General features: G+C 35.2%; 3 protein-coding genes across 3 annotated transcripts; 2 read left to right on the forward strand and 1 right to left on the reverse strand.

Moving 5' to 3' along the window:
• The first annotated feature begins 2,717 nt into the window (after positions 1 to 2,717).
• LOC116131438 (probable protein phosphatase 2C 40) lies at positions 2,718 to 6,872 on the forward strand. The gene is made up of 4 exons (XM_031417089.1): positions 2,718 to 3,001; positions 4,351 to 5,563; positions 5,744 to 6,008; positions 6,472 to 6,872. Exons 2-4 carry the CDS (start codon positions 4,376 to 4,378, stop codon positions 6,603 to 6,605), a joined length of 1,587 nt encoding a protein of 528 aa, XP_031272949.1. The 5' UTR covers positions 2,718 to 3,001; positions 4,351 to 4,375; the 3' UTR covers positions 6,606 to 6,872.
• Positions 6,873 to 8,759: 1,887 nt separating this feature from the next.
• Positions 8,760 to 11,124, reverse strand: LOC116131453. The gene is made up of 7 exons (XM_031417106.1): positions 10,811 to 11,124; positions 10,672 to 10,710; positions 10,522 to 10,575; positions 10,362 to 10,415; positions 9,359 to 9,412; positions 9,198 to 9,269; positions 8,760 to 9,088 (listed from the first exon to the last, which is right to left on the reverse strand). Exons 1-7 carry the CDS (start codon positions 10,865 to 10,867, stop codon positions 8,975 to 8,977), a joined length of 444 nt encoding a protein of 147 aa, XP_031272966.1. The 5' UTR covers positions 10,868 to 11,124; the 3' UTR covers positions 8,760 to 8,974.
• A 9,080-nt stretch (positions 11,125 to 20,204) lies between these two features.
• On the forward strand, positions 20,205 to 23,302 carry LOC116131421 (vesicle-associated membrane protein 724). Its single transcript, XM_031417067.1, has 5 exons — positions 20,205 to 20,529; positions 21,381 to 21,522; positions 21,623 to 21,743; positions 22,736 to 22,798; positions 22,885 to 23,302. The coding sequence occupies exons 1-5, from the start codon at positions 20,340 to 20,342 to the stop codon at positions 23,032 to 23,034; spliced, it is 666 nt and encodes a 221-aa protein (XP_031272927.1). The 5' UTR covers positions 20,205 to 20,339; the 3' UTR covers positions 23,035 to 23,302.
• The last annotated feature ends 349 nt before the right edge of the window (positions 23,303 to 23,651 follow it).

A 23,651-nucleotide genomic window follows, 5' to 3' on the forward strand; every position in this document is an offset into this window, starting at 1 on the left:
TGGCAGATGTAAATTCAGGTTCTAATCTTTTAAGGCGTCTTGGTCAAGCTATCTTCTGTCCCCACCATATCAAAACTTTGGTTCTCTTCTCAAGCGCCAATGAGAACCCTATTTCACTACTTCTAAGTAAAAGGTTAGAAAACATAATGGTGAAGCCAGCTCATATACATATAATATTTTTGTTAGTCGAAAGTGTTCAAACTAGTTTGTGCGTATCTCAACAAATTCTTTGAAACTTTAAAGTTAACAACCGAATAAGCCTCCAGTGATCACCCTTATTAACAATTAAGGTTAATCAAACTCAAGACTTCTTGATTAATACACCCAAGAGCCCTAGTTAATCACTCAACCACCCAGCAGTGGTTAAAGCCAACTAGTATTTTGGTGTTCATTGAAAATTCAATCTATCCATTATGTCCTTGTATACATTTGTTTTAGCCTAAGAACCAAAAACAGCTCATTATACATATTACATTTAGGGGGTGTTTGGTTGAGGGCTATGTGAGATTACTTTGGGTTATATCATCTTATATTACTTGATTACTACGTTTGGTTATCAAGTAATATAAGATTTCAGTAATCTTCAAATACCAATAGTAGTTACTGTTGGCAATATTTGAGGTAATATGATTACCTCGTTTTCTTAGGTATTGTAAGATTACTAAGGTAGTTTTTTTTATTACAATTTTAACCCTTATTAATAAAATTTTAGTACAATAATACCCTTATTTTTAAATTAATTTACATAAATATGGCTTTTACTATTTCACCCCAATTAATTAACTTTTTGGACAAAATTACCCCTGAATTCAAAACAAATTGTAGCCCACCCAAGCCAGCACCCCCACCTACCTGCCGCCATTTGCTACTGGCAACCACCATCAGAACGGCGCATGGAAGGCCGAAAATGGCCGTTATGCGCCGATATGGCCATTCCGGCCAAAGATCTGGTCGGAAATGGCCAGATCGTGACAGATCTAGTCGGAATGTGGCCGTTGACGGCCAGGCCAATGAATCTAGTCGGAAACAAGCAGATTAGATATGGCCGTTTTCTGGCTAGATCTGTCACAATCTGGCCATTTTCGGCCAATTCTCTGGTCGAAAATGGCCATACGGCGCACGGAGGCCATTTCCTACCTTCCATGAGCTGTTAGGTTACCAATTGCGGTGGCCGGCGGTGGTTGCTAACGGACAACAGTGGTTGGGTTGGTGGGGGTGCATTGCTGATTTTTCAAATTTTTATCATGGGGTTGTTTTTGCTAAGTTTTTAAATATAGGGGGGTTATATAATGCAAATAATAATATAAATAACAATATTAAATAATAATAATATTTAATTAGAGGACAATTTAGCAATTTAAATAACATACCTACCAATCTATTCCTCCCAACCAAACATATTAATAAAATCAATAATACTAGATGTATAAACAAATCTTACAAAGATTTGTATACAAACTGATACGACATAAAATGAATGAAAGAGTGAATATAAAAAGTCAATTCTTCTATTTATTTTGTGCCATATCAGTTTATACACAAATTTTTGTAAGACTTGTTTGTATATGTAGCATTACTCTAATAAAATATACCCGTCAATTTATTCCAACTAACCAAATATTTTTTCCTAAAGATTTCAGTAATCTTAAAAATAATTATTTTTATCCATATTCCCAATCCTATTCTCCAAATAATGTTTGGCACATTATTCCATAAATATTACCCTATTTTTTTAATTACTTTTAGACCCCATAAGGTTATTAATTTCACTAAATGCCTCCTGAATTTTTTTTTTTAAAATTAACAAAAACCACCCCCCATCAACCCAACTTGTCAGATTCCGGCAACCACCGCCGGTGATAGCCGGAATCTGTATAACGGCCTAAATTCTGACCATAAATGGCCGAAATTACATCGATCTGGCCGTCAGCGACGACCAAAGAAATGACCATGGCCGTCGTTTTGGCCTTTTCGGCCGTCGACGGCCATAACAGGCCGTAGATCTGGCTTTTTTTGGCCAGATCCGTGATGGATCTGGCCGGAAAAGGCCATAATGATGCGTTACGGCACAGATCCGATCGGTCTGTGCAGTAACGAAATTTTCGGCCAGATTCCGACGGTGGCGGCCGGAATCTGACACTGCAGGTGGTGGGGGTGTTTTTGTCATTTTATATAGTAGGGTCTTTAATTAAATTAGTAAACCTAAGGGTTTTTTCATAAATTTTTTAAATTTACCTCGTAATACTCCCCTATCCAATAATCTAATACTATCCTCAAAATCTTATCCAAAATACTATACCAAATGCATCCCTAACATTCTCAATAATCCAATATTCTCTTAACCAAACGTATCCTTAAAAGTAAATGATCGACCAGAAATTATTTCTAAGAAATTTAAAGTTTACACATATTAATAATCACGTGATATATGCTAGAGGTAATGTAAATTATTTTCGTAGAGACTTTTTTCCGATCAAGATGACTTATCATCACCCATTTGCTTTAACTTCAAAATTTAAAGCCAACCAAAAAATAGATAAATAACAGAAGGGCAGTGTTGTAATAAAAGAGAAGAGTGATGCTAATTTGGGGAGATAATAACACAAGTACAAGAAGGCTAAGCAGCACTAGTTTGTGTTTATGTCTCCAAGTTTGAAGTGGCTGAACTTAAAAAACGGCATTACCGGAAATAGTGAATCTGACAAAAGAAAAGGGAGGGCCAAATAAAACATTCCTCTAATTTTAGAAAAAACCTCTTCTCAACCATCCAATCTCTTGTTGATTCTCCACTATATCTCTCCTTTGGATCTGCCCCTTCTTTCTGTTTCTGCTTTTCATTTTCATTTTCGTTCATTGCTTTTGTTTCTTCACTTTGCTAAAGTTGTTTACTGTTACACATATACTCTCCTTCTTCAAACCAACACTCACTATATAAATTTTCTTCATTTTCGTGGGTTTTCTTCATCTGGGTCACCTTCTCCTGGACCACAACACGTGAAAGGTGAGTTGGTTTTTTGTTTTTTAACTCCTTTTTACCTATAGGTTTTCTGTTTTTTGCATCCATATGCTGTTCTTGTTTTTATGAATTATTCTGTTTTATTGATTTGTTTATTATGTTTTGTGGGTAGTCACGTAAGTTTATTTTGGTTGAAGTTATCTTTAAATCCTAGAGGTTACTGGGTTTTCATTTATTAAAGAAATATTGCTTGGTTTCAAGAGATTTTGTTTATGCTTTCTCTTTCTTGAACTCCTTGAGTTCCATTTTCAATTGATTTATGCCATTCAAGATTCCTTTTGTTGTTTATTGTTGTGAATGTGTATGCAGTCTGTCCTTGTTGTCCAGACTGTTTTTGTTTATGTGGTTGAAATTAAGAGACGTGCAGTAAAGATGAATATTTGAGAATGAAAAGCACAAAGAATAGAAAAGGAACTTTCTTTTACATTACTTTTTGCCCTCTATTCTATTTCTGTTAGAAAGCAATCTGGTTTAAAGAGGACTCATATTGCGTCTTTTTCCTCAGTTTTTCTGTTTCTAAATTGTGAAGTAGAGAAAATTTACAAGAACAGAATTTGTGTAGATTGAAAGTAAATTGTGTACGGCGTCATAGTTAGTTCTTTCATCTTTGTAACTGTTATTTCTTCACCTGGAAATTAATGTAAATCTGCAGATTAACTAAGTGGATATGAACACACCCATCTTGGTTTCTAATCCTTTTATATGCTTTCTGGAAACAACATCTTAATATAGCCAAGATTGTATTATGTGCTCTGATCAATACTTGTTTTGTTTGTTTGATGTAAGCTTTGATCCGAATGTTTATTTTGAATTTATACTTTTATCTGTAAGATGGGGATCTAGCAATTTGAATTGTTTACTTATTGATGGTATGAAAACAGAAATTTGGATTTAGATTTATAGAATTGCCTAATATCCTTCTAGGTGTTGACTTTTATCATTGAGCTTGAAAGTCATATATTTGACATAGCAAGTACTTGAACAGATACTATGTTTTAGATGCGTGGAAGTTCTTCTTAGTTATTAACCAAAGGAGAGAATTCAAACACCATTGGATGAAAATCTTTAATTTTCTTTCTAGGTGTTTTATGACGTATGTTTAGAAACACTATTGAGAAAAAGAGGCCACTAGTGTGGTTTCTAGATCAGAGTTCATTTTTCTAATCTGAACCAATCCTTTTAAATTAGTTATCATGCCTTATCGCTTAATATACGCTACACAACCTTCTAGATCTCTCCCACCTTGTTTTAAAAAAAAAAAAAAAACTCATATTGGTATGATATATTACTTTTCTGTTGTAAAACCTAACAATGATATGCTTACACTGTTTCAGTGATATAGTGCGACAAGAAAATACAATGAATTCTGAAGGAGATTTTAATGTAAGTTTTGGCTATCAATGTAATGGCCATGAAAGTGGCTCCTGTGAGGTACCCAACAAATGTGTAATTGTGCCTGGACTTCAACTCCATAAGACTAGCAGTTTCTCTTGCTTGTCTGGTGCTGCCTTGAGTGCCAATGCCACATTGGCCAATACAAATATCTGCAATGGTTTGATAGCGGCAGAAATACTTCCGAGTTTGGACTCCCCTACTTCATTTCGTCGGGTTCCCTCATCACCAAGTTGTTCAAGATTAGATATACTATCATCTTCTCTCCAAAGCAGTATGTCAAACCTAAGTTGCAGTCCATCTTCTCCAAGTGATCCACCTGAATATGATTCTTATATGTTGAAATCCATGAGTCAGAGTGCACCTTCGAGAAGTGAAGGTTTTCTTAATGCTATGGAAGTGCAGATGGCCGGTGGAGCAGCTGGTGAGGACAGGGTTCAAGCTGTTTGTTCTGAAGAACATGGGTGGCTCTTTTGTGGAATTTATGATGGTTTCAATGGAAGAGATGCAGCTGATTTTCTGGCTGGGACATTGTACGAAACTGTATCGTATTACTCTAATTTAGTTGAATGGGAATCAAAGAGCGATGCCATCAGAGCGCCTGATGGTTTGGATTTGGATGGGTCCCTGCAATATATTCTTGAGGATAGCAGTACCAGTCCTGAGGGAAACTTTCCTTCAAGCAAGAGTAGTAATAAGGATTTAAGTGTTAAAAGTTTTGGCAACGAAAGTCTTTGTCCTAAAATGGAAATATCTTGTTCACATCGCCAGGCAGTGCTTGATAGCCTCCAACGTGCTCTTATTCAAGCTGAGAATGATTTTTTGCACATGGTTGAGCAGGAAATGGAGGAACGCCCTGATTTAGTTTCCGTGGGTTCATGTGTTTTGGTTGTGCTTATTCATGGCAATGATTTGTACACACTCAATCTAGGTGACAGTAGAGCTGTATTGGCAAGTTATGATGAAAGAAACGACTTAAGTGGGAACAAGTGGCTGAAAGCTATTCAGCTCACTGATAGTCACACTGTTGATAATGAAACTGAAAGAACTAGAGTAATTTCTGAACATCCCGATGACCCCGCGACAATTGTTGCTGGAAAAGTGAAAGGAAAATTGAAGGTTACTCGTGCTTTTGGAGTTGGTTACTTAAAAAAGGTAGATATAAAATACTGTGCTTTGACTTGTTATTTCCTTATTTCTTACCACTCTGACTTTTACAATGGAATATATCAATTTGGAGCCTTGGGCCTTTACCTTAATGCAACTTTTATAGTGCTGATTTGGTGTATCTTCTGTAACAGACTAAAATATATATATGTATTTTTCAATCTGTAGGAAAAACTGAATGATGCTTTAATGGGTATCCTTCGAGTTCGTAATCTCATAAGCCCTCCTTATATCTCCACACAACCATCACTTAATGTGCTCAAAATCACGAAGAATGATCATTTTGTTATAGTTGCAAGTGATGGTTTATTTGACTTCTTGGGCAATGTGGAGGCGGTAGAGCTTGTCCATTCTTATGTCTTGAGCAACCCTTCTGGTGATCCAGCAAAGTTTCTATTAGAACACCTTGTTGAGAGAGCAGCAGAGTGTGCAGGTAAGCTGCTCGATATCTTTGGTCCTTATCAAACATTTGTTTTCTTGTCATCTCGACTGCATACTGGTTGTTTCTAAACTTTCTCTTTCTGATATTGTATTTACATACAAAAATCCAAACTTTAATATAATGCCTTAAGTAGTTGAGTTCTCTTATAAAAAAATATGGATCAAGTCAATCTTCAATTTAGATGGTATATTCATTGTAGTATAACTTGTTACAATATCTGCAAATTTTCATATTCCCAAATGTTTGATTCCCAAATGGAGGGGTTCAGTTTTTCTTTATCTTCTTATAGAGTTAGGAACATTGGAACGAACTCTTAGCTTTTTTCATGTTTGGAGTGACATAAAATGAAACCTGCATATATGCTATTTGTGAGAAGTCAAAAGTCCAATATTCACAAGGAGAATGAAAAAAAAAAAAAAAAAAAAAAGTTGAAACTGATAACTTATGCTTGCAGGTTTCAGTATGGAAGAATTGATGAGTATTCCAGCCGGTATGAGGAGAAAATATCACGATGATGTAACCGTAATTGTTATTATGCTTGGAACAAACCAGCGCACGTCAAGGGCATCAACTTGCCTGCAAGTTTGATGTGAACATTGCCTGTGTTCAACTTGTCATTTAATAGGCTTGGCCTTATTGCTTTGGCTTGAAAGTGTATATAATATATAGTTAGATGTCACCATTCTCTGTCTTCAACCACTGGATTTGATAGTTTCAACTTTGTGATTGTAGCTATGGTTTTGAGGTTGTATATATGGCTGATGGCAGAAACTCTTGTTTCTTCATTATCTGTATATCGCCACCCAATTTTTGTATGACACTCTACATATGAATAAATTTCTGTAATTTAGTGAATTGGGCCTCCTCATTTGATTACTGAAAATTCTCTCTTGAAATATTACTGGAATTTGTTGATTGAGAGGATATTCAGGCCATATTCAAGTGTGCCGAATGGGGTAATTACTTCATTGGATGGACTAAACTATATGTGAAATATTAATTGCTTCATATATTTAACATCCTTTTATTTTTTTATCAAATGAATGGTGCAATAACATCATTTAGTCTCAGCTTCCATCATCAACATTCAACAGGATCCCACTTGTTTCTGCCACTTCATCATTTTAGCTTTGCCTGGCCTTTCGAGTTTGCAAAATTGAAGTCAGAACTGGATTTTGCTTATTCTTTAAGGATTTTTCTTTTTTGTGACTTTATTTCATTGGTTGTATGAGTTTCCCGACCCACAGACAAAAAGATGGGCCATCCTGATCTCAAAAACCTCTTCAGTTCTTTAAAAGTTGCTTTATAATTTTACTATTGACCGAAATATGCAGGGCTGTGGAATTACCTTTGACATTGACAACTGCAACTCTCTAAATAAGAACTAGTTTAAACGAGGGTCATTGTCTTTGCCCTAATGTTTGGCCTTAATTAAAAGTCAATTTTTGACAAACAGAAAGTCACCCTTAAAAGATTATATCAATTTACATCATTATGCTTATTCTAAATGGGTAGTTAGCAAAATCAAAATCATTACCTGATACTTTGCATATTATTTTTGGTAAGAAACGTTGGATACCCAAGTCTTGTTTAATTTATTAATGCTTCATTTTATAAGAATATTCCTGCAGAAGAATTTATTAAGGTATTAAAGAATGGCATTATGAAAATTGGCTGACACATCTAACAGTGATCAATTTAGTCAAATGTTAACTACTTCTGGGTGATCGCGTGGTTTAATAGAGATTCTTGTATATATTATTCAAGAAGTCTTGGGTTCGAATCCTTCCTCGGTTGTTAATAAGGGTAATCATTAAAACCTTTATCTGACCGGTAATTCCAAAGTTCTAAAGGATAAGTTGAGATGTACATAAGACATGAACACCCTTGGTCGTCCAAAAAAAAAAAAAAAAAAGTTTAGTTGAATGGTTCTCCTTTGTAGCCAGTGACATGAGAATGCTTTTATAAAAATTGTTCTCAAACAAGTCAATCACTGGGAGTGTTTGTAACTTAAAAAGAGGTTCTGTTGTACTTCTTGTAAATACAGTTATGCCAATTTGATGGAACCTATTGAGTTGAGTGAACTATTGATGAATTGGGTTCAGATTGTGAGTGAATAAAACCAAAGGCAAGCTGGCAACGAATGTTTGCTACAGCTTTACAGGACAATTAGTTTCTGCTTCCGAGTGAATAATAAATCCTAACTGAATTGTTCCTTTTCCTAAGCATCAAAATGGGGTGTAGTTCATCATTTTTTACAACTTGAACATTGTTGTGCTGTTACATGACAAGAAAATTCTCTCCAACAATGGGAAAGTAAGACTGAACTAAACCTTTCCAACCCCATTTTGCACAAAGCTTCCAAAACTGCATTGTGCCAGAACAATCTCCAATCACATTTGTCTAGAAAGAAATGAAGATGCAGATCAATTTGCAAATTCATGACTTCATAGTCCATCATCCTGATGGGACTTCCTTCAAGCCAGTTATAAAGTAATCCCTGATGTATAAGGTTTACTTAGTTCTCTCTGGGCTCTAGTTGGTCAGTCTACTAGACAACAGTTCATGGCAGGCCATGAAATTTGAAAAGTTGCTATGGGTTCGGGATTGTGTAAGAGTTATTTTCTCAGGTTTCTCAAGGCTTTCTTCTTGAAAATTCTCTGTTATTTTAGAAATTGGTAAATATCGCAGATTGGTTGAGAAGATAATAAAAGGACATCAAGATATCTTCAAACTAGGGAAGGCGAAGAAAAAATCTATGCGTGCTTGAATAGAAACCTAGGCAGATCACAAGTCCATGTCTCAATTTATTCAAATGAGACTTCTGTCTGGACAACATGGCAATAACAGATTTGAACAAATACAACGATTATGATTTGGATTTGGATAGATAGAGGGACACCAAATTTCCTGTGAGAGCGCAGAGTAAAATAAATTAACATAGAATTGAAACCAATCTAGTTTTCATCCTTTTTAGCGTCATCCTCCACTGGGGAAGAACAGACTTCCCCATCTTTTTCATCAACCTTGGGATCTTGGACCTCTTTGGCATCTCCTGAAACATCCTGCAGCTGCAAAAGTTCATAAAGCATTACTTAAGGTGTTATTGTTGAGCTCTAAAAAGTTTGGAAACAAATAGTCTAGGAAAGCATTTAAAGATAGCTCTCAAGATTTACATACCCCCAAATTTCTGAGACTAGCAGTAACATCATCTTGTTGTTGCTGGAGAGTGCTCCTCAAGTCTTGAAATTCCTAATTTCATTCAGGGAAAAAGTATTTAAGCAAATATAATTTATCAAAAAATGAAAACTTAAGAGAGACATTATAGGAGCACCACTCACTGATCGAAGTTGATCAACTTCAACACTCAGTGATTTCTTCATTTCAGACAGCTCCTGCAATTAAGTAAAACAAAATTTTCATCAAGAAAACAGATAATACACATAAACCACTTGTCCTATGAGATAAATTGGGTATTTAACCAAAACAAAGAAATAAAAATGAAAAAAGTTCATTCTCGTTTTCATTCATTTCTAGTCATTGAAAAGCATTATGTTATGAGACATACTTGTTTGTCAAATGCAAGAATTTTCCTAAGTGCCAAGTTTCTGCAATTTGGCTAAAGATACATAAGATCCAAGCAGTTGCATAAATCCTTATGCATTGGTCTCTGGCAGAAAGCATAACAGATTTAAGGTGAATTTATCAATCCCTTCAACACCCAGTTAGATATATAGAAATTCTTAAAGTGTCTTTGGGGTCATAGTGAAACCACATGACTAGAAATCTGAGATTCAATGAACATGCTCACCCACATTTCTGCTCTCTATCTGCCCTTTATGGTCTAAGATTTCTGTATTTCAAATGTTTGCTTCATTTTAAATAATCAAAAGCATGCCATAATTTTTGTTTTAACCTGAATTAGTTAACCAAGTGTTTCTCTGTCACAAGTCAAAACCGTGGTGATGAAAACATAACCCATAGTTTTAAGTCATACATTTCTCCAATAGGGAGATTAATGCCAACAAAGCAAACATATAAAATGGAATTAGAATAGAGTAGAACTGGATATACTAATCTCAATCTTCCCTAAAACACCATCTCCAGTTCCATCTACGTCCAATTTTACAATCAAACTTCATGCCTCCAAACAAAACCTCACTCAATTTTCCTTCCCCATCTAGACAACATCATAAACACAACTCTCAGTACGACATGATCAATGTAAAGCAACAAATTTCCAAACCAGAAAAAACAGCTAAATCCATGCACATGGAAGTATGGAACACAATGTAATAATGAGAAACAGGAAAAGACACTAACACAAAGAGCCAAGAAACTCACATCGCGGTAGATCTTGACTTGAGTGTCTAATTTTGATCTCCAGTTTTGCAAATCCTACGAACCAAATACATACATCCATATATTATTGCAATCAAATATGAAGAAAACACAAAAACAACAATGTTATGATAAATAATAATAAAACATTATTTAAATTCACCTGCTTGAGCCCTTGAATTCTATTAAGCAACTCTGCCCTCGATTCATTCAATTCCTAACAACAAATAATAATAATAATAATTTAATTCTGTAGCTGCTTAACCCACTTAAAAAAAAAAAAAAAAAAAAAACCCTCAAATGAAAAACATACGGTGATTTTAGAGCCAATCGGAGTAATATTTTCTTTCTTCTGCAAAACCAACATAAAAAACAAGTAATAAAAAAAAAAAAAAGAAATAAAGCAGATCTAAGCTTGTAGATAATGAAACAAAGAGAGAGATAAAGCGCACGGGTACGAGTGGAGCAGAAACGGGGACAGAAGGAGTAGAATCAGCGTTGGTGGCCATTAGCAGAGACGGGATCGAATTCGAATTTAAAAAAAGAAAAAATTAAGTAAGGGTTTATCTAGGGTTTAATTGAAGATTAGATTTAATTAAACAATTAATAAAGACAGGTTTAACGCGTTGTGGTTAATTGAGAAGTAAACTGAGTTCTGAGATGAAGATGTAAGAAGGAGGAGAGAGTGAGTTTGTTAGATGAAAGATTTGAAAGAAAACCAAATGGAGTTTGAATTTTGGAGTAAGAAATGTGTTTGGGCGGGCAAATGAAATGTAAAATCCTAATTAAATCAGATAATAATACATCAATCAAGCTGCACCAGTGGGACCCCTCCTTGTTTTTGGTACACGTGGCTTCCGTTTACTTGTTAAACTTTTATAAATATAAATATATTTTAAAATAATACTTAACTTATAATATTTTTATACGTTTCTCATATAATATTATACCGTGATAAAAGATGTTCAAGTAAAATTTTATTTTAATTTAAAATCAACAAATCATTGTTGAATGCAAAATAATAAGCTAAATGGTTAGAAAATGAAAAGCCGTGAGGTTTGAAGCAAACATTTGATAACTTTCTTTCAAGAAGAACAAAATTGGTCAAAGCTACTCAAGCTTGTCTCGGTAGGCCTAAACATGAAGTCCAAGGTAGAATTGTGCATAATGATATGATATCAGAGTGCATTTGAAAGGTTTTGGGCTTATAAAGAGAGAGTATCTCTATCTAATTAGTTAGTCTTTTGAGTGTAAAACTCTCAACCAGTGATAATGATATCAAAGCAAACTCGATCCGTCTTTTGATGTCGCCCACGTGTGATAGTGGGTCCACTTAAAAGTGAGATGGACAGGTAGGCAGGGGATGTCATAGGGGTGGGAGAGAATGTCAAAGATCCTATATAAGAAGCGAATTGTGGAGGTTTTGAGCTTATAAAATGGTAGTTTCTCTATCTAATCGGTTAACCTCTTTGGATTAAAACTCCTAGCCCGTGACATACAACTAAGAGGTCTAATTCTGAATGATAACTTAGTAGCCCAATACTTGAGGTTAATGTATATTGTATAATAATTATTCAAAGAAAGCTAATATAATACTTGGTTGAACACACGAAAAAAACTATCCAGCTTTAACAACTGTCATTCAACTACTTTAACAGTTATTTCCCACTACTTAAGAGTATCTCCAAATGACTCTTTATGAGTCCGTTTGTTTTAATAATTTTACACTATCCTATTCCTATAATTCTGAAAATACACATTTGTTTCCCTATTCTAAAAACCCTATTCTATTTTATTCAATTACTTTTAAACCCATAGGTTTGTTAATTTAACTAAACACCCCCCAAAAAAGTTTAGAAATTGATAAAAACACCCCCACCCACCCATGTTTGCTAGATTTCAGCCACCACTGCCGAAAAGTGGCTGGAATCTGGTATAATGGTGCACTACCGATTAGATCTGGCCGGCAGTGCATCGATGTAGTCTTTTTTGGCCCGATCCACCGTGGATCTGTAGCTAGCCGTCAATGACGACCATATCTTTGGTCGTCGTTGACAACCAAACGCGGCCAGATCTAGCCGTAGATCTGGCATTTTTCGACTATATCCATGGTGGATCTGGCTGAAAAAAGCCATCTTGGCGCACAACTGGCCAGATCAAGCCAGTCGTGCTTTGATACAGCGACTCCGGCTACCCTCCGATAGTGGTGGCCGACTGCCAGTATTTAATGAGTGGGTGGGGGTGTTTTTGTAATTTTTAATGTTTTTATTACAAGGGTGTTTAGTAAATTAACAAACTTAGGGGGTGTTTTTGTTAATTTTCAAATCCTACCTCGTTATTTTCACCCAATTCTTACTTTTTCAAAAATATAAAACAAACGGACCCTATATGACTCTAACTTTTTATTATAAAGAATTTATCCATAAAAACAAGAGTCCAACATACTTTTTATATTTTAAATATGAATTAAAGAGTGAGTTTGACTCTCCACATCTAGAGAGTCAAATTTCACTCTCTATCATAATTTTAGAGCATCTCCAAAGGACTTCTTATATGACCCAAACTCTTTATTATAAAGAGTCTATCCATAAAAACAAGAGTCCAACAGACTCTTTATCTTTAAAATATAAGAGTATCTTCAAATGACTCTTTATATGATCCAAACTCTTTATTATAAAGAGTTTATCTATAAAAATAAGAGTCCAACAGACTCTTTATCTTTAAAATATAAATTAGAGAGTGAGTTTGACTTTCCACATTTAGAGAGTCAAATTTCACTCTCTATCCTAATTTTAATTAATAAACTACAAGTTCTTATGCCTTTTATATATTAATTCTCTCTCCCATTAGGTCTTTTTCTTAAAAATAAAGAGTATCTTTATTAAATTTAAAGAGTCTATTGGATTTGAATAAAAATTGTGTTCTTTATATTTTAAAATTAATGAAGATGCTCTTTATTTATATGAAAGATGCTCTTCAAAATAAAGAGCACCATTGGAGATGCTATAAATTAGAGAGTGAGTTTGACTCTCCATATTTAGAGAGTCAAATTTCACTCTCTATCATAATTTTAATTAATAAACTACAAATTCCTATACATTTTATTTATTAATTCTCTCTCTCATTAAGTATCTTTCTTAAAAATAAAGAGCATCTTCATTAAATTTAAAGAGTCAATTGGATTTGAATAAAGATTGTGTTCTTTATATTTAAAAATTAATGAAGATGCTTTTCAAAATAAAGAGTACTATTGGAGATGCTCTTAGTTAATAAATTACAAATTATTTCTCCTATTAAGTCTATTTTTTTTTTTTTTAAATGAATTCACTTTCCTAAAATTTAAAGAGTCTATTGGATTTAAATAAAAATTTTGTTCTTTATATTTATAAATGAATGAAAATGCTCTTTATTTATATGAAAGATGCTCTTTAAAATAAAGAGCACAGTTAGAGATGCACATTTAGATGGTTAATTTACAGTTAATTCAACTTATTAAAAGGTACTTACCTAATAAGTAATAAATGAGAAAGAGCAAATGACATAATCCCACCCGAAGTTTGGGAAAATCCCAAGTTGGTACTCCTGGTTCAATTTATCCCGTTTTGCCACTCTTAATCTAACACCGTTCGCTTGGTTTTAATAGCAAAAGGGTAAAAACGATATTTAAGATAAATTAATTCAAATAATAAAGAAACCTAGGGAAATGTTGCAAATTAAATTCAAATAATAAAAAAATAATAAAGAAGCCTAGCAAATTGTTGCAAAATGTGTAGAGAAAGATAAGTATGACGGCTGAAGTTATTGCAAATGTCATCTTTCAAACGAAAATGCTTATTTTTTTTTTTTTTTTTTTTTTTTGAAAAACTAACCCATAGACATTAACCCACGAACCTCATCACTTATGCAACAAAAATGGCAGCCATTAATCCTTCTGACCTTGTTCCCATCCCATAGTCAAACTCGTAAGCTTACCAGATATGGTCTCTCACCACCGCTTTGACTCCTTAACAAGATGAACAAAATGAATATTCTAATGAATATCTTTATCTCCTCCTCATCCTTTTAGCTAAGGCCCTCTCTTTCAGGGCTCACCAAATCCTTGTCGCTTGGTTTTTCTGCTTTGACTCCCAAACGAGATGAACAAAATCATTCATACGCTTATCATCTTCATCAGTGGCATTTGGTGAAAATGGTTAACTGTAAACCGACATCAACGACAATCGTAAACCTGTGAATACGAAACGACAACCAGACCTAGACCCATTAACCCGAAAGCATCGTACCGGTCGCATAGACACAACCTTGGGAGGAATACGAGCCATCAACGAGAAGTGAAATCTCGCCGGTTAGAGGAAGACGTAAGACGGGTAAAGAAAGACGATGGTTCGAGGAGATGGATGATATGGTGACATGGTCTGCGGCAAGGTATATCGACAGTTTATTTACATATTTTTTGTATATGGTTTGTGCTGGATTTTTCTGTGGATTGGTTTTTTGGTTATGTGTTTGGTGGTGGTGATTGGTGTTAGGGTTGTGGTGGTGGCGTTAGGGTGGTTATTGAGTGGTGGTAGATGGATTAGTGGTGCATGTTTGCTGGTTCAATGGGGGTATGTTGGTGGTCAGTTGGTGACGATGATTGTATGATGGCATTAGGGTGGTTGTTGGGTGGTGGTAGGATGGTGATGGTGGTAGTAGGGGGCTTTAGGATTAGGGTTTTGGTGTAGTGGTGGTTTAGGATATTGGTGTTGCATGGCAGTGTTAGTATTGGTAGTGGTGTGTATATGGTGATATAGTGGTGATATAGTGGTGGTACAGTAGTGGTATAGTTGACAGTGGTGTTAGGGTGACTTTCGGTATATTGGCTGGAAACCAGTAACTGTCTTAAATGCTGCCTAGCAGTGGTTGACAACTTCTAATGTAACAATGCCACATGTCGAGGGTGGTGGTATGGTGGTGATGGTGGTAATAGGGGGCTTTAGGATTAGGTTTAAAGTTTTGGTGTAGTGGGGGTTTAGGATATTGGTGTTGCATGGCAATGTTAATATTGGTGGTGGTGTGTGTATGGTGGTACAGTGGTGGTAGAGTTGATGGTGGGGTTAGGGTAATTTTTGGTATATTGGCTGGAAACCAGTAACTGTTTTAAATGTTGCCTAACAATGGTTGACAACATCTGGTGTAACAATGCCACGTACCTTGGGTAATGGTTTGGTGGTGATAGGGTGGTGATGGCTGTTGTAGGGTGGTGGCAGTTGATTTTTTGTTTATAATTGCTTGGTTGTGTTTGTTTATGCAGGCTGAAACCAAATTACTATGACTTTAAAGTTGAAGTGTTTAGTTTAGAATATGATATACTAAATGTTGATCCGGATAAGTATAGTTACATATGTTTTATTAAAGATGTGAAACGATGTGTGGCTTCGGAGAATGAGGTTGTCAAAATAAACCCTTATGAGAAGTTTAAGGTAGAAGTTGAGCTACCCTTGTCAGGGGCTAGATACATAGTGGAAAGAGATGATGATATGAAATTCATATTTGAGCAATATAAGAGTTTTGGCAAGCGAGTGATAAGGGTCTATGTAGAAGCCATAACAATGGACTTTGTTGAACCTATAACTTTTTTAGAAGCCCAACCAGAGGACAGTGAGGGTTTTGTGAGGCAGGATAATGAGGAAGCTGAAGAGGGTATTCCAGATGAGTTCTATTGGAGTGCGAGTGTTGAAAGTGATGAAAGTGATCATGAAGAAGGCCATGAGAGTGGGCAGGATGGACAGGGAAGTGGGGTGGTTGAAGGAATAGAAATTGGACAGAAAAGTGGGGTGGTAGAGGGAATTGAAATTGGGCAGGGAAGTGGTGGGGTTGAGGGAAAAGTTCAAGGGGAAATGTCTGAATACCATGAGGACAATTCATATAAAGGGTCTACTGATGAAGAAGATGCAGTAACTAGGTTTAGCAAGCACATGAAGGGTCAACAGTTTGCATATGAGGATAATGGAAAAATCCACTTCAAAGTTGGTCAAGTGTTTGAGGGAGTTGATCACTTTAGGAAGGTCTTTCAAGATTCTGTAATTTAGGGGGGTTTTTTGTTAGGAAGATTCACAATGAGAGAAGAAGATTTAAGGCCAAATGTAAGCAAGCAAACTGTCCATTTCATCTATATGCTGCTTTGATGCCTGATGATGTGTCTTTTCAGATTAAGAAGTATAGGCACACACATACATGCACGAGGGTTTATAATAATAGAGAGGCAACAATTGCTTGGGTGGCTGAAAAAATGGGAGACTTCATCAGATCCCAAAAAGGTTTATCAATTAAGCCATTGGTAGACGTGTTGAGTAGGAAACACTATCTGCAGTTGTCTAGATCCAAACATTATAGAGCTAATAAGCTAGCAAAGGGGAGGTCAGACAAGCTCCATGCAGAGTCCTTTACTAGTTTGTTGAAATATGATCACACTGTCAAACATACCAACCTAGGTTCCATGTATAATGTGAAATCTGTTTGTCCAGAAGGGATTCCAAACTTTCAGAGGTGTTTCTTAGGATTTGCAGCACAAAAGAATGAGTTTATAGAGGGTTGTAAGCATTTTATAGGTGTGGATGGTTGCCATCTTAAAGGGCCTTATGGTGGAGTACTATTGTCGGCAGTTTCTATGGATGCTAATAGTGGCATTTTCCCATTAGCAATTACCATTTATGAGATAGAAAAAAAGGAATCATGGAGATACTTTATGACCTTGTTGAAGGAGTTTATAGGGGACATTGACCCTATCACTATCATGAGTGATAGGCAGAAGGGTTTGGTGGATGCTATACGGACCTGTTGGCCAAATGCTAGTGTTAGACATTGTGCTAGGCATGTTTATGCTAACTTTAGGAAAAAAATTCCCTGGGTTGAGGTTAAGGAACTTGTTTTGAGCTGTTAGTAGGGCTGCCAATATCATTGATTTTTAGCAAGCCATGGAAAAGGTTGAAGCTGTAAAAAGAGAAGCTCATAGGTGGATGATTGAAAATGATATGAGATCCTGGTCAAGGCATGAATTCGACCTTGATTCCAAATTTGATCATGTTACAAATAACATCTGTGAAGTCTTTAATAGCTAGTTGGGAGAGAATAGAGAATTACCCACACTAAGCTTGTTAGAACATTATAGGATGAGGGTTATGGTACAGACGCAAGCTAGGGCAAAAGCTAGGAATGATTGGGTCACAACTGTTCCCCCTGCTGTAAATAGGAAAATCAATGGTCTAATTGAGTCTGCTAGGAATGTTGAAGCTATCTAGCCTAGGAGTGATGAGTTTGAAGTGGTGGATAACAACTACATTCCCAGTAGACGTTACATCTTAAACCTTCAATCTCAAACTTGTGACTGTGGAATGTGGCAACTTTCTGGAGTCCCTTGTGTGCATGCAGTTTGCTGTTTGCTTTTTAGGAACATTAGAAATATGGAGGATTATGTGGACTCTTCATTGAGGATCACTTCATACGTAAAAACATATGCTGATCACATTCACCCCATACCTGACCCACTTAGTTGGCCTGACTTGCTTGGGGGTAGGCAACTGAATCCACCTATCAAACATAACAAGGTTGGAAGACTCAAAAAGGCTAGAAAAAAGGATGCTGATGAAGAACCAAGGATGACCAAAGGTGCAACACTTAGATGTGGGATCTGTCGAACTTTGGGACATAACAAGAGACGTTGCCTACAAAATCATTCAAACAACAAGAATCAAAGGGTATTTTAAAGCTTTTATTTAACATGATTAGTATTGTTTTTGTAATAGAATTTGCTTGCATTAACATTTGTTTTCTATGATTTGTTTAGAGATGAGAAGCTTCATCAGCCCCAACAAGTCAGACATGTCAACATTGAAGTAACTGTCAAGGGTAGCAGGTTAGTGTAACATTAGTCTTTCAAATTTTAACATTGTTACATTGCTTCAAACTATCAAGGGCAACCCCTTAAATTGATTTTATGATTTTTTTTTAGGTACTTAAAGAGTGTGGAGTTGAAGCATGCTGTTGTTTTTTGGTGTGATAAAACTGTAGAAGCATGATGTTGGTTTTTTTGGATGTGTGGAGTTGAAGCATGCTATTGTATTTTGGTGAAATTTGGGGAAGTTGTACATAAGACTTTGTTTTTTAGTCTTGGTGTGCAAATATGGTGTGATAATATTGTATAGATAGCAACTGATTTAGGTTATCCATTGTGAATGTTGTAATTGATTTAGGACTGCTACAATGGGTTTTTTGATGTAAATGCAGCTTTAATTTTCTGTTTTTGGGCTGTTGATCATCACATTTCAAGGCCAAATTATGTATTTTTCATATATATGTTCAATGCAAAAGTGTTTAACTCAATATGTATGGTTGTAGTATGATCTTTGATGTTGGTTTTGTGTAGGATGTATTTGTGTTCAAACTTGAAACTTTTTAGGATGTATGCCAATTTTTAAGAAATATTACTTTGCCATTATACAGCTAAACTCTCAACATTTAAACAATTGTTGCTGAACTTTCATTAGGGTAATTTCACTATATTTGGAAAATAAACTAAAGATAGGGGCATTTTTGGTTTTTTACAGTCTATTTAGTTTTTTATTTGCTAAATAATCTAATGTCAAAGGTTCAAGGGTGTTTCAATCATTGTTACTCGCTGTCACTGTGTCAGATCCATCAGTTGTTAACAGTGTTAGATTAAGGGTGGCAAAACGGGATAAATTGAACCAAGAGTATCAACTTGGGATTTCCCCAAACTTCGGGTGGGATTATGTCATTTGCTCAATGAGAAATTATTAAACATAATATGAGTGGTTATAAAACATGGCCACATCTCTCGAGAGCCAAAACTCTCCGACGAACCAAAAGCAAGGATTCTTATATCATTTTATGGTATTTCACCTAAGTATTCCATAAGGAAAATAATACAGTCACCATAAATAGTGCACCGAATTCATGTACCAAATGACGTGGCATAATCCTGACTGTCGAAAATTATAACTTAATATTAATCGACGGTCAGGATTTCGCCACGTCATTTGGTGCATGAATTCGGTGCATTACTTTCGGTGATTGTAGCATTAACTCCAATCATTTAACTATTTTACATTAATTAAATTTGGATGACTAACTTAAAATCGAAAAGATCAACTAACATATTTACCGACACCCTCTTTGTCTTCAGAATCATCTATTGTGGTTACAAGAAAACGGATTAAAGAGTAACTTTCAAAGAAAAAACGGGAGTTTTATCATTTTACAAGGTGTATATATGTATCAAAATTGTAGTCGCATATATTAAAAAAATTATAAAATTAATGACCAAAAAAAAAAAAAAAAACAAACAAACAAACCCGAAGCCGGGGTTGAAATTAGACGGGGGCCTATGATTCTTTGAAGATCTGCCTCCTAAAAGGTCCAAGAGGGCCCTGAAATCTCCAACTTTCGACCCCGTCCATTCATGACCCATACACAACACACACCTTTCAAAAAGAAATTTATTGTCGTATTTTATTGTCTGCATTTTATTTTAATTTTAGAGTCACAACTAAAAATAATAATTGCTCCACCTAATACCATTTTAATTTATTTATTTAATTAATAAATCGCCGTCAACTCAGAATCTTTCTCTAACGAAGCCTTCTCTATACTTTGCTTAACTCCATCAATTTACTCATTTTTCATACATTACCTTTAAGACAAAATAATCATTACTTGAAATAAAGAATAATAATCAACTCCATTTTACCAAGTCACTTTGATATTTCCAAGTCAAAACGCGTCGTTTCGGTCTTATAAAAACATTTGCCATTTCTATTAAAATTAAATTCTTCGGACAGAAGTTAAAAAAAAAAAAAAAAAACACCGGAACCAAACAAAGCCTAATAAACACTTGACGTAGAACAAGGCCAAAGTCTCTCCTTTGTCTGATCGTGTTCCTTCTTCCTTTCTCTGTCCGTGTTACGGCCGTGTTGCGACTCAATGAGTCAGGAATCTTTCATATACAGCTTCGTGGCGCGAGGCACGGTGATCTTGGCTGAGTACACCGAGTTCACTGGCAACTTCCCGGCGATTGCTGCTCAGTGCCTGCAGAGACTCCCTTCTTCTAACAACAAGTTCACTTACAATTGCGACCACCACACCTTCAACTTCCTTGTTGAAGATGGCTATGGTAATTTTATTGTAATTCTATCAATCTTTTCAGCTTTACTGTTCTTCTTTAAGGAGCTACACTGAATTGAAGTTGAATTATAACTCAAAGTAGTTGGATCTAATGTGAAAACGTTTTAAATGTTTTAGTTTTAACTTGAGAAGAGCTCAACTGTTGTGACTGAATTTCTATTGATAGGGCTGATAGAAGAACCTGGTCTGTGTTGTGTCTATCTATGAACTTTTGGTTTGCAACGAATAGCAACCTGTATATATATATTATAGAAAATTTGAATTTTTTTTCTAGTTATTTGTTTATTACTGGATGGTGAGAGGTGGGTTTAGATTGTTATTGTTAGTTTTTTCTTTATCTTTTGGCCGAGTATTAGAAGAGTTGCTGAGCTTTCATTGTCCTATGGGGTGGTAGCCATCACAATAAGAAGTTTTAGAAAGCTAATTTTCAGATAATTGAGAAAGCCATTCAGTTCACTGTTCATATATATATATATAGAGGGTATGTACTCGGTTTGCGTTTTTGAGGTAGGTATATTGCTAGGCTATCTGCAGGCTTCCATGTTGTAGAATTCCGTTAGAGTTTTACCTTTTTAGATATTCCATGCTTTAAATGGTCTTGCGCATACCAAATTAGCTCCAGAGTCTGGCTTAAATTCTTATCTTTATGTGATTTGTGGTAGCTTGAAAAGCAGACGAGGTAATATAGCCAAAGAGTACTGGTATTTGCTGCCATCATTGCTAGTGTTTAATGGATCAGTGGAATCATTTGTTTTATTTTATTGTAGCCAATACTTGCAATCTCTATCATTTGAGGGTTTTTCCAGACCTCTTGACATTGTGATTTCTGCAATTATGCAGCTTACTGTGTTGTAGCAAAAGAATCTGTTAGCAAGCAGATCTCTATTGCATTTTTGGAACGTATGAGAGCAGACTTTAAGAAAAGATATGGGGGTGGTAAAGCAGATACTGCCATGGCCAAAAGTTTAAACAAGGAATTTGGGTATGTTCATCAAGAAAACCTGTTAGTTATGATATGAAATTTTTCCATGCTTTTTGTAGAAATTAGATGTTAAAGTGAAAACACAACTTCTAATTTACAGGCCAATTATGAAAGAGCACATGAAGTATATCATTGATCACGCTGAAGAGATTGAAAAGCTAATAAAAGTTAAGGCTCAAGTTTCAGAAGTCAAAAGCATAATGTTAGAGAATATTGACAAGGTAAGTAATCCGGGTGGAGAATATGCTCACTTTTCTTGAGTATTGTCAATTTCTTTAACTTCTGTATATGGCTCTTTCTATCATGTTGTACCATTTGCATTTTTGTGCTTCTATTTTTCTCTCTACCTATAAGGTGCTTCATCTAGTGATATCACTACACAGAGTTCATAATTAATTGTTAATTTCTTCATCTTCTGTTCTGTTTTTTTCCTCTTTTATTGGGAAAGTTTTTGCAATGATGGGTGGGTTACCAAGCACCTCTGCTTTGTGGCCTTAGGTTTAAATATATTTGGAGAGCATGGTTTCCATAGCTATGTCAGAGTGGAGTCTAGATTATTGTGGGTGCTGTTAGAGGAAAATTGTTTTTTTCAGTCTGTATGATTAAGATGGTGGAGTACTTGTTGAGGCCATCACTCAGACAGGTGTAGTAAAAGGTGGAAAACCGAGCACTCTGAAGACCCCATATCATGACTCCTGTTTGCGGTGAGCTCTATATGGAGTGTGGTCAAATGAAGCTAGAAATTACTCTTGATGGTTTCAAAATGTTGGAGGTCATAACTTGTTTTGACTTGCCCAAATGACATTTGTGTGGAGTGATCAAAGTTAGAGCCTGAGCCTTTTGACAGAATTATTCCAATTTGTGGTGTTTTTAATCCATCTTAACATCAAGTATTCAATCAATTGTTTCATCTAGTAAATTCAGCTGGAAGGTTGAAAGATTGACTCTGAGAGTTACTAATTGCCATTAGTCAGAAATGGTATCAGCTTTATAATGGATAATGTCTAGTACTGGAGTACATTTAGTATTTAATGTATTTAAAGAGATAAAAGTTCTGTCTCAATTTTGTTATGTTGTTTGGATTAGTTATCAAGCTTGTATTCCTTAATTATTTCCTAGTAGCTCACTTGTACGTGGATGAGGTGAAATTACTGATAAATCATGAGTAAGAGATTTGCTTTTCTTGCTTATTTGATCCATATATTCATTTCAGGCTATGGAAAGAGGGGAAAACATTCAGAATCTTTCTGACAAGACTGAGAATTTGCAGAAAGAGGTAAGTTAGCATGACAGAAACTTTACGAAGCATCATATTAACATTTTTCTCAGTTAAGCTGAGTTGCTTTCTTTGTTGCATTTCAGGCTCAAGTATACAGGGAAGCAGGGACACGAATCCGAAGGAAAATGTGGTATCAGAACATGAAGATAAAATTGGTTGTTCTTGGGATTTTGTTAGCTCTAGTTCTGATTATCTGGCTTTCAGTTTGCCATGGATTTAACTGCACCAACTAGAAATTCTTTAATGCATACAGTGTGATATACAACTGAACATCTTCAACAGCTTCTGTTCAACAGGGGAATTTTGGTCTCATCATCTCAATGTTTTATACCATCTCTCAAAGTTGGTCATTTTAAATTAGAGATTTGTATCATGTGTTGTACTTGCTCTTGTCAAATAATTCTGTAGTGATTTGTTTGTTGGATTTTTTTTTTTTTTTCGTTATAAAATTTTTCTTTTTAGTAACATAAAATTTCCATAATATAGTTCAATTTTTGGAAAGCTTTTTTGGGCAAAAATTTGTCACATGTGTATGAACATATGTACATTTAATCATCAATCTGTCTATAACAACAATCAATATTGAGTAGAATGGTTGAGTCAGAATAAAATTTCATCAATTATTCTCCAAAGATTTGGTTTAAATACCATAAATTAAGCAATGAATATATACTTGAATTCACCTTGTTGATTGCTTTGTAAATAAATAAATAATTGAAGAGAGGAAAATAAATATTTATTTGCTTTGTTTACTACCATGAGAAAAGGCAGGGGCCAGTATTCTATCTTGAGGGTATCTTGAGGGAGTTGTTTTACTTGATTCCACTATATTGTATATATAATGCTATAT

The sequence above is a fragment of the Pistacia vera genome, unplaced genomic scaffold (genome assembly GCF_008641045.1).
Source record: "Pistacia vera cultivar Batoury unplaced genomic scaffold, PisVer_v2 Contig233, whole genome shotgun sequence".
NCBI lineage: Eukaryota > Viridiplantae > Streptophyta > Magnoliopsida > Sapindales > Anacardiaceae > Pistacia > Pistacia vera.

What these genes read in the sequence shown, in the direction of transcription:
- LOC116131438 (XM_031417089.1), top strand. Translation starts at nt 4,376, where the DNA reads ATGAATTCTGAAGGAGATTTTAATGTAAGTTTTGGCTATCAATGTAAT. An exon ending in GAGTTGGTTACTTAAAAAAG is followed by an intron (nt 5,564 to 5,743) that starts GTAGATATAAAA and finishes TTCAATCTGTAG; the next exon opens with GAAAAACTGAATGATGCTTT. An exon ending in GAGAGCAGCAGAGTGTGCAG is followed by an intron (nt 6,009 to 6,471) that starts GTAAGCTGCTCG and finishes TTATGCTTGCAG; the next exon opens with GTTTCAGTATGGAAGAATTG.
- LOC116131453 (XM_031417106.1), bottom strand. Translation starts at nt 10,867, where the DNA reads ATGGCCACCAACGCTGATTCTACTCCTTCTGTCCCCGTTTCTGCTCCA. An exon ending in TTTCTGCTCCACTCGTACCC is followed by an intron (nt 10,711 to 10,810) that starts GTGCGCTTTATC and finishes TTGGTTTTGCAG; the next exon opens with AAGAAAGAAAATATTACTCC. An exon ending in CGATTGGCTCTAAAATCACC is followed by an intron (nt 10,576 to 10,671) that starts GTATGTTTTTCA and finishes ATTTGTTGTTAG; the next exon opens with GAATTGAATGAATCGAGGGC.
- LOC116131421 (XM_031417067.1), top strand. Translation starts at nt 20,340, where the DNA reads ATGAGTCAGGAATCTTTCATATACAGCTTCGTGGCGCGAGGCACGGTG. An exon ending in AGTTTAAACAAGGAATTTGG is followed by an intron (nt 21,523 to 21,622) that starts GTATGTTCATCA and finishes TCTAATTTACAG; the next exon opens with GCCAATTATGAAAGAGCACA. An exon ending in TGTTAGAGAATATTGACAAG is followed by an intron (nt 21,744 to 22,735) that starts GTAAGTAATCCG and finishes TATTCATTTCAG; the next exon opens with GCTATGGAAAGAGGGGAAAA.